Raw genomic sequence first — 10,928 nt, forward strand, 5'->3', positions numbered from 1 at the left:
ATATACCGAATATCCGAACACTCATAACTCCTGGGATATTCCCATACTTAAACATGCTGTGGTGAACATTTCATGTCACGAGAGAAATTTCATTTCTTTTTGCCGAAACTGACAAATTGGATATTTTTATACGGTGAGCTGAGAAAGTGGGATATCATCATGGAAGGGAAGTGACGAGACATTTTTCTTCACTTCACTTCTATAACCACCAATAGAATTGCTTAGGCATTTTAACATGAGTTGTGAAATTTTGCTTCATGTTAAAATTTAAGTCTCGTTTTTTAGGAAAGGAATGCCGAAAGTGCTATAGAAGCTCTTAAAGAATATGAACCAGAAATGGCAAAAGTAATACGCGAGGGAAAACATGGCATTCAGATGATTCGTGCTAATGAACTCGTGCCGGGTGATATCGTTGAGGTTTCAGGTATCTTTCAGAGGAAGAATATTTTTCAAACATTTTGAAATAAATGTCCTATGCTTTTTTTTTCAATAAGGATTGTTGGAACCATCTTAGATTCCAAAATCAATGGACTAAATTGTGCGGACGTAGCGCTCTCGATTTTCTTGTTCCTTCAATCAGCAGCAATACATAATTTCATGTTGTTATCAAGTGGATGTAGTCAACGATATTATTAGATTTTCAAAAAAATGTGCAGTAATGAAAATCATGGTTATTATTACGTTAGGGAGAATCAACAAGAATCAGCGTAAAAAGTTGTTATTCCTGCTTGTCTACTCCGCTGCAATTTCAGAACATATTACTGTTTTATTCTGTTTGTCGTATGGAAAATTATATTATCATTATTTCAGTGGGTGATAAAATCCCTGCGGATTTACGTCTGATAAAAATTTATTCAACGACATTACGAATCGACCAGTCAATCCTCACCGGTGAATCAGTTTCTGTAATTAAGCATACGGATACTGTACCTGATCCAAGAGCTGTTAATCAGGATAAGAAGAACTGTCTTTTCTCCGGAACAAATGTTGCTGCTGGGAAGGTAAGTTTTCAATTGTTAACAAAATCATGAGATCGAAATATCCTGGAAATTGAATTGTCATTTGCGGAAATATATAGAAATATATAGATCGAAATATCCTGGAAATTGAATTGTCATTTGCGGAAATATATAGAAATGAGTAGAAATAGTGTCAGTGTTGTCCGTATTTTAGGCTCGTGGTGTTGTTTTCGGCATTGGGTTAAATACAGAAATTGGTAAAATTCGTACCGAAATGGCTGAAACTGAAACAGATCGCACACCGCTGCAGCAGAAGCTTGATGAATTCGGTGAACAGTTGTCCAAAGTATCATTTGCTTTGTTTTTTATTCTTTTTTCAGAATTTAAGTTAAATCTTGGAATTTTTTGTTTTAGAGTTTCAACAGTATTTATTTATGGATAGGATATATCCCACAAGCTTGTACTTCAGTTTCTAATTTTTTCAGTGAAAAACCTTTTAGGTTATTTCAATTATTTGTGTGGCTGTGTGGGCGATCAATATTGGTCACTTCAATGATCCTGCTCATGGTGGTTCATGGATTAAAGGTGCCATCTATTACTTTAAGATTGCTGTAGCACTTGCTGTTGCTGCTATTCCAGAAGGTATGTTTCTTCACATTTAATGCATTTTGCAAATTTAAAGGGAAGGAACACTTGTTATGGAGTGATATAATTCGGAAAGCTACTGTAAACCTGAATCAAAGTTGTATATTTCTTCAAATCTTTCAAACTGATTATAGTGATTTATGCTTCGCACTCATTTGACACAGACTTGGGGATGTGGATGTGATCATTTGAAATTAAATGTATTGTGCTTGCTTATCTGCAATGTGATATTATAGGCCTTCCTGCTGTTATCACTACTTGCTTAGCTTTGGGTACACGTCGGATGGCTAAAAAAAATGCTATTGTGCGTTCTTTACCGTCAGTGGAAACTCTGGGTTGTACTTCCGTAATTTGCTCAGATAAAACCGGAACACTTACTACTAATCAAATGAGCGTTTCGAAAATGTTTATTGCGAGTAAAGTAACTGGCGATGATATTGATTTCCTTGAATTTACCATTAGCGGGTCAACCTATGAACCATCAGGACAGGTAGCAACTTGATTTATTTCATTTAAATTGCTTGTTTTACGTATTATTTTCTTACCTGTTTGACTTATTTGATCATCATTCAATCAGACGAAATTATATATATATATATATATATATGGTTAGAAATGAAAGTAGAAATTGAGAGCTTCTGATAAGATTTTGAACATTAATTATTTGGGATGAGACGACATAAATAGATCGAGAGTTGAGATTGGTTATCATATTTGCCACTCAATTTTTCTCTTTAAATGATATGATCAGTAGGAACGGATATCACGTTTAAAACTTTTTTCACAATACATTTTGATACTCGGATGAAATTTTGGTTTGTTTTTAGGTATTTCATCATGGACGGCCAATAAATTGTGCGAGTGGTGAATTTGAGGCTTTAACAGAATTAGCGACTATTTGTGCAATGTGCAATGATTCTTCTGTCGATTATAACGAAGTGCGATCTTTCCTTTTTGCAAACCTGATATGAAAGATTAACTGCAATTTCATTTAAAGTTTTCGGGATATAATAATTCTTTTCGTTGCAATCAATTAACAAGAGTTGCAGAAGTTACTTTTAAGAAGTTCCAAAAAGATACTGGATGATATGAAACATTTATTACGCTATTTTGAGCTGCCATAATTATGAAACGAATTCACAAAATTTAGGATAGAACAAGTGATGAAAATGTTGGAAATGTGTGTTTATGTCTTGATTTTTTTCCAGACGAAACACGTGTATGAGAAAGTTGGTGAAGCAACGGAAACGGCACTAGTAGTTTTATGCGAAAAAATGAATGTGTATGGAACAAATAAAACGGGCCTATCACCTCGTGATCTGGGAAGTGTTTGCAACAGAGTAATTCAACAAAAATGGAAGAAAGAATTTACTTTGGAGTTTTCACGAGATCGAAAAAGTATGAGCGCATTTTGCATGCCATCATCCGGTGGGTCGCATGCAAAAATGTTTGTAAAGGGAGCACCAGAAGGTTTGTATACATATTTTTTCGTTTATATGATTCTTTATAAAATTCTAAGCTTTTTTTCGAATCTTTAAGGAAGAAGTTATTAAAATTGTTGTTATGTTCGCAAATAGCATTATTCCAAAAACCGGAGCATCAAAATTGAGAGAATACAATAGATTTGCTTTTAAAATTGACTAAATTTTGCGATGATTTTGCTTCGACGGTCTCGGCTGTGTGCATGTGCATATAAAAAGGCGTAGGAAGAATATGATGCAATAATTGCATGCTCAAGTACTATGGTAAGCATACTGGACTACTGACAGGAAAACTGGATGTTTATAAAATATCAGGAAGAAAGAGATCCTTTGGTAAAACACGAAAAAATGAGTAAATTTGCTTCGTGTTTTTTAGTTTGCAAGTTAAACATGTGAATGATTTGTTAAGCAAAGATGAAACTGGATTTGATTTATAGATATTTTTTGTTATTGTTTCAGCTATCAGTTACCAATTTTATTCTTATTTTTTCATGTTTTTTCAGGTGTACTGAATCGGTGTACTCATGTCCGAGTGAACGGACAGCGAATACCGTTAACACAGAAGATAACGCAAAAAATCGTCGACCAGTGCATTCACTATGGTACAGGACGTGATACTTTGAGATGTTTAGCTTTGGGAACAATCGATAGTCCATCAGATGCTCGCAAGTAATTTATTATCATTTTGTGAACAGAGAAAGAAGGAACGTAATGTTGTAATGCAGAACTAGAATTTTTTTTTTCTTGCTGAAAGTTGCTTGATGTCCTGCTTGCAATTATTTGTATTAAATACATTTAAAAACCAATAAGTGCACTTGATGCATTATAATGTAGTTTTTGTTATGTATTCAAAGACTTCTAACAACGACTTTGTAGTATGAATTTGGAAGATTCGTCACAATTTATACTTTACGAAAAGGATATAACATTTGTGGGTGTGGTTGGTATGTTGGATCCACCACGAGCCGAGGTGATTCCCTCAATTAAAGAGTGTCGTATGGCCGGTATCCGAGTTATTATGATCACCGGTGATAACAAAAATACTGCAGAAGCTATTGGTCGTCGTATTGGACTTTTCGCTGAAGATGAAGATTCTACTGGTAATTGTTACTATAATTAAAGAACTTGATTTTACGTTATTTACAAAAATCGTAAATTATCACTTGAAAATTAGATTGCTCTTTGGATAAATAGGAAAACCATATCCATACTTCCTTGTTAATGGCCATAACAATTGTGATTTATTTAGCTGTGGAATGAATTATGACATAAATTGAACTGATCATCTATTGTTGTGGTTATTACTGTTGTAATCATAATGACAAATAATCATTCAGAATACGAGAACTTTATCTTAATATGGAAACAATTTTAGGTAAGGCATTTACTGGACGGGAATTCGATGATTTACCACCAGAGCAACAAAGCGATGCCTGCCGACGAGCTAAACTTTTCGCACGTGTTGAGCCTGCGCATAAATCAAAAATTGTTGAATTTCTTCAATCACATGGCGAAATTACTGCTATGACTGGTGATGGAGTGAATGATGCACCGGCACTGAAGAAATCCGAAATCGGTATAGTATTAGCAGTTTGAACGTTTAAAACTTATGAAAATTAAAAAGTGTTCTATAATACGATTTACCATGTCTACTATGACGTATGTAGTGCCGGTTCAGATTGTTTACATGAGAACCAAGTTAAAAATATGATTTAAGGAAATGGACGAACTCTGAAATATGACATAAAAGGAACAAGTTTAGATTACAACAGCATTCCTTAAGATAAACATGTCATGACAAAAGATGCCTTGGTTTCTTACGTGATTTAGGGCTGTTAGTGTATGTGTATACGTGCAATATGAAAACGGGAACAGATTTATTACAAAACGATGATTTCATGATATCTTATCCACTCATAGATTAAGACATACATGTGCTGTACAAAAATTATCGCGAGTAAAGGTCATATTTAGCCGACCTACTTCATGTTTTGAAACTAAAATTTTTGAACCTCACCTTTTTGGCTTTTATTAAGGACTCAATATCCGGTATTCCCATGGTATATGCGTAGTTTTCATTAGTATTATCGCAGTCGTGTTCAGATTTTTCTCCCTCCTTCAGACACTCTTACCGCTTTTATTATAATTGCCACACTTTTGGTTGCAGTCGATCATTATTTTTTGATTTAGGCATCGCTATGGGTTCAGGAACAGCTGTTGCAAAGACAGCATCAGAAATGGTTTTAGCTGATGATAACTTTGCGACAATTGTTGCGGCAGTTGAAGAAGGACGAGCTATTTACAATAACATGAAGCAGTTTATTCGTTATCTTATTTCATCAAATATTGGCGAGGTTTCGAAAATTTTAAAGCACTTTTTTATTCGAAGGCGAAATTTTTTGTTTCAGATCTCTCTCATTTTCGCTTCATTTTTTTCTTTAGAAAGTCATAATGAAATCTAGTTTAAAATTCTTAACAGTTTTATAATTTTTGTCAGTCTGAGTTCTGAGTAATTGTATCTCGAATATCTAGAAAAATATTTTGAAAATTTTGTAGAATTTTTTCACTCATGCAGTGTTAGTTTAACTGTTAGCGTTTGGGAATGTTGAATAATTCGGAATAGTTTAAGGATTGAAAGGAATAGTTTTAAGAATCAAATTAAACTGTCAACTACTTCTTTTCTTTCGAATGCTTATAGTAAGACAGTATCCTAAACCAGATAATAGCTTGTAAGCTTTTACACGAACATATTGGTTAATGAAAGTCAAGAATTCTTAGAAGTAGATGGTTTGAATCTACTGCTTGCTAAATAAATTAGTACTTTTCCAGGTTGTATCGATTTTCCTAGTAGCAGCATTAGGTATACCCGAGGCATTAATTCCCGTGCAGCTGTTGTGGGTAAACTTGGTCACCGACGGTCTTCCAGCTACTGCTTTAGGTTTTAATCCTCCGGATTTGGATATTATGGACCGACCACCACGTGCTGCTGGAGAGTCGCTTATTTCCAAATGGCTTTTCTTCCGTTACATGGCTGTTGGATGTAAATTTTTATCATTATATCGAGAAGCGCTCATGAGAAAAAAAGGCCTTCGCCTATGTTTTGTCGGGACATGCTCGAGACATTAATCCTTTTGCATTATCTTAGTAGAAAATAAAAAAAAACTGCTACTTGTTCCATTGGTCATCATCCTGCTCAGGTGTCTTTCTGTTCTGTGCCCATTATCTGATTTGCTATATAACTTCCTGGACTGAATTACTGAATTACCGAATGCTTGAAATATTTTATGGGATGGACTAGACTTTGTTATCAAATCCTGTTTAATTTTTTTTCTTGTGCATCAATTTTTATTTTTTAGCATATGTTGGACTGGCAACCGTTGGTGCAGCGATGTGGTGGTTTTTATTGTATGAAGATGGTCCACAGATCAGTTATTATCAATTGACACACTGGATGCGTTGTGAAATTGAGCCAGAGAACTTTGTCGATCTTGACTGTGCCGTTTTTGAGGATCCACATCCTAATGCAATGGCGCTTTCAGTTCTAGTTACAATTGAAATGTTTAACGCATTGAATAGGTTTTTTTTTTCTTTTTAATGCAGCGAATTTTTCCGCAGTAATTGGATTAATGATCAGCTTTTGTCTGTTCGGGCAGACTTCTGATTCTGCATCCAGGGAGGAATGACGTGGAAAAACACTACAAATTCATTGATGCTACATTTTTAGTTTTTCATTAGGTATATAATAGGTACTGGATTCCTATATAAGCATCGACATAAAGTACTGTTAGAATCAAAATTTCAAATGGAATTTCTTGATGATAACTACTAATATGTTAAATAGATAAATTGAAAAATTCAGTTGCAGCTGAAATATATGTAATTTACAGTTTATCGGAAAATCAGTCGCTTTTGGTAATGCCGCCATGGAAAAACGTTTGGTTGATATCATCAATAGCTCTATCACTGTCATTGCATTTCGTTATCCTGTATGTGGAAATCTTGGCAACGATCTTCCAGATTACACCACTCACACTAATGGAATGGTTCGCAGTGCTGAAAATTTCATTCCCTGTTATACTTCTGGATGAAGTCTTGAAATTCATTGCTCGAAACTACATCGATGGTGAGGCTGTTTGCCGTATTGGTGATTATGAAAAACCAATCAAAAAACGTGTGTCACATACCCTACTTACCTTTGTTATGCTAATCACGTTTTGTCTTGGTTACTTTTATTGGCTTCTGAAACCATATTTTCCACAACTAATGCATGCTTTTGGTAAGGATACACAATCGAGCCCAAACAGTTTTCATTTACACTCGCGTGATGATTTATGATGAAAAAAATTAATTTTTCTCGTTGTGTTTTGTGTGGATATTTTAACTAGTAACTCAATATAGTCTACGATGCTTGATCGAAACTTCCTTGATCTTCCCACCTGTGCCATCCGAAAACTATAATGATTCTTCCTCACTACAGATTGTTGTGACAACTTTAAAACGTAAGCGTTATTATACAGTACCGTCCTGACTTATTTTTATAGTTTAAAGATTTTATTAAGTTGAATACAGAAGACTTAGTTTTTCTAGATTTAATGCTGAAAATTTGAAAGAATTAGGTTGTATCATTCGCTATGTTCTTTTTTTTTGCTCCTCCTTAATCGCACCTCGTATATCTTCCTTTCTCTCTCTGAATCATTCTGCTCAGCTTTTAAAATCTGTTCCCAAAATTATCACTGGAAAAGAAGAAAAATGAAAAACACTGCTTAATTATGAGAAATGAAATAAGGTGAGTAAATGATGACTTGTTTCCTTCTCAAATACTTATTTTAGAAGTGCTCTTCACGTTTGTTCCGCTTTTTTTTGTTTGTTATAACTGATTTCAATTATTTGGCTAATTCTCACTTATTTGAACATACAGAAAGTTTCTGGTGTATTCCTCTTTTTTTCCCCTTTTTTCTTGGGGAAATTGTTTGTTGGTACTCAGTATTTTTTAACAGTGATAAAACATAGCGATGTTAATTTATCAATCGGTTACTCGCAGGAGAGATAAGCAGAAAAAGAGTAAAATGTAATTTGTTGTTTAAAATAGTTAAAATTTGAGGTTGATCAGTTCATATCTTATTTCCTTGAGCACAATTTTATTTGGAAATTTAGCTAGAATCAGAATCAGTACAATATGTTGCATCAATAATAATAATAATTGAACTCATTGGAATGATTTGTTGTGTTATGTTTAGAAATGGTATTTTTGTTTTGGAAGATATTTCTGTTTATGTATTTCTCTTTTTCTCATCACTCAAAAAATATTTAGGTGAGAATTTTTGTGATTTTAAAAATTCTATTGGAGACATACTGGAAAGTATTGCACATTATTAATTCTTACAATGACAAACCAACTAACAAAGTATTAGAAGAGGAACAAATGGGCACTGTATAAATTATGAGAGTTAATGCATTAATTTTGCGATGAAATAATTGTCATTTGAAATATTTGAATGAATTACATATATTAAATAAAATAATTAGTAATCAAATCTTAAGAAAAATAATAGGTAAATTTTATTGGAAGTATTACTGGGGAAGTGTAAATTTAATCAACGAGTAATGATAATTTAGTTCCTCTTCTTCAGAAATAAATTATTGTCTATGTTTCGTCAGAAATTGATAATATTTTACAACAGAAGTGTCAGTGAATATCGTACTTTCATTGTTATTTATTGTTTTCCTTCTTGTCCTTCTGCTTTTACTGGAGAGTATTCATTGTCATTAATTAATTAATTAATTTGATTTGTAGTAAAGTGATTTTTTTTTCTTTTCAAACTCGTTGCTTCCATCATAAATTATTATTTGAAGTGTTTGTTTTGATATGCATGCTTTGATTCAATTCATAACTCCAATAGCTAACAAAATAAATTTCAATCGAATTTTTTCAAATAAACAGAGTGCTAACAATGAACAAATTTTCCGTTTTTTAATCAAAAAATAAACTCGATAAATTTTTTTAATGGTTGTGACATTGATTATTTCTTTACATATTTTCGTTTCGGAATTTCATTTTCAAGCTAATCGATGAGTGTGGATGGTTTATTATGAGTCATTTTAATTGCAGTGTTTAACGACTCATAAACATGAACGGTTAATTGTATTAATATTTTCTAATTAAAAAAAAGAGAAAAAAGAAAGTGGCATCGATTGTTCTTGGATATGAAAAAATCTCGCGATTTGGATAGGGAGTGGGAGTTTGTAATGCATCAGAAGATTGGGAAGAGGAAAATCAATTTGGAAGCATAAAAATTTATTTAAAATTAGTTAATGAGAAATGTATCAATGATTTTGATACATTCAGCGATTACTTTAAATTATCTCTTTTTACACTAATAATAGCATGTTGTGGGATAGAAAAAATTTTATTTTCTTGGTAAAATTAGAGCAAATTCTTGGCTTGAAATAAATCTTTTCTATTCCTTTCAATGATCATTCGATGAATAAATAAGTTAATAAGTGAGAGTAATCTAAGTTTCATACTGCTAACTTAAGCAAAAATAATATAAATTAATTAACAAATAAAAATACTATAAATTAAGCGAAAAATAATAATGACTTCTATGAATTATTCATGTTTGGGAATTCTAAGTTGACAAAGTTTTATTTTTAAGATAATTTTAGGTTTAAAATAAAGCAATAAATTTGAACTATCTTAAAAATTGTTCAATCTTTGGTTTAAATAAATTGAAAAATATATTTTCAGCACTTCCGGATGAAGTAGCAAAAAAGCAATTGTGAAATGAAACGAGAATGAATGGATGGAAGAAGCAAAAATAAAAAAAAAAGAAAAATAGAAAATCAAAAAAACAAAAATAAATTTATCATCGAAGGAATAGTTGGCAATAATTTGGATGTATGCAAAAAAGAAAAAACATACTGTGAAGAATGTTATATTTTTGTGGTCTCATAATAAGGGTCATTTTAGATTTGCCTAATTATTTATTCCATAAAAAGGTCAGGAAAATGTTTTATTTTCCAATAAGGGTCAAGGATGATTTCTTTTTATTTTTAATTTTACACGTTCCGCATCGAACATTTCCACCACTACTATTATCATAAATGATAAAAATTTTGCAAATCCTTCATATTCCTTTCTCGTCGCAAAATGATTTTTATCATTTACATTGAGGATGCTATTCAAAAAACATTCAAAATTTACCATTCAAATTTAATTTTGATTTGTGGTTTTTGAATTATTTTTAAAATTTGCTAGAAATTTTTTATTTCTAATGAATTTTAAAATTGATTAGTCTATTTAAATAGATGGAAATCAAGAAAAAAAACAAAAAAAACAAAAATCCAATAAAATTTGATTGAATAAAAGCGCGGGTTAGTAGTAGTTTTTTTAATTTTTAATCTTCTTTAGCTTTTTTTCTTTCTCCTTTTTCACTTTTGTTCAATTAAATAGATGCTTGTTTTTAGAATTTGATAAATTTACTAATAGATTTCAATATTTTTACGACAATTAAATGTTAGAGGTTTAAAGAAGTTATGTTTTATCAACTCTTCCATTTTCTTCTTTTTAGCAATTGATTAGCTTTTAGGCGCAAGAATCATAATTAATAATTGTGTTATTATTATCAGTATTATTACCATTTATTACTACTATTATCAGTATTATTATTAATATTAATATTAATATTATTATTATTATTATTATTATTATTATTATTATTATTATTATTATTATTATTATTATTATTATTATTATTATTATTATTATTATTATTATTATTATTATTATTATTATTATTATTATTATTATTTAATTATTATTATTATTATTATTATTATTATT

At 31.4% G+C, this 10,928-nt stretch overlaps 1 protein-coding gene across 1 annotated transcript in view; it reads left to right on the forward strand.

Annotated features, from left to right (window-relative positions):
* Window positions 1-7,549, forward strand: part of LOAG_17550 (calcium-translocating P-type ATPase) — a gene marked incomplete at its 5' end in the record, with an annotated part of 9,023 nt that extends 1,474 nt beyond the window's left edge. Inside the window, 14 exons of the mRNA XM_020450210.1 lie at window positions 286-424; window positions 811-1,001; window positions 1,174-1,305; window positions 1,460-1,601; window positions 1,841-2,094; window positions 2,432-2,542; window positions 2,813-3,074; window positions 3,589-3,754; window positions 3,962-4,185; window positions 4,461-4,661; window positions 5,276-5,439; window positions 5,915-6,125; window positions 6,442-6,661; window positions 6,973-7,549. Coding sequence (XP_020306143.1) covers window positions 286-424; window positions 811-1,001; window positions 1,174-1,305; window positions 1,460-1,601; window positions 1,841-2,094; window positions 2,432-2,542; window positions 2,813-3,074; window positions 3,589-3,754; window positions 3,962-4,185; window positions 4,461-4,661; window positions 5,276-5,439; window positions 5,915-6,125; window positions 6,442-6,661; window positions 6,973-7,420 — 2,865 coding nt within the window. The remainder of the gene's footprint in view (window positions 1-285; window positions 425-810; window positions 1,002-1,173; window positions 1,306-1,459; window positions 1,602-1,840; window positions 2,095-2,431; window positions 2,543-2,812; window positions 3,075-3,588; window positions 3,755-3,961; window positions 4,186-4,460; window positions 4,662-5,275; window positions 5,440-5,914; window positions 6,126-6,441; window positions 6,662-6,972) is intronic.
* Between the last annotated feature and the right edge of the window lie 3,379 nt (window positions 7,550-10,928).

This window comes from Loa loa (genome assembly GCF_000183805.2).
Source record: "Loa loa unplaced genomic scaffold supercont3.91, whole genome shotgun sequence".
In the NCBI taxonomy this organism is placed as follows: Eukaryota; Metazoa; Nematoda; class Chromadorea; order Rhabditida; family Onchocercidae; genus Loa; species Loa loa.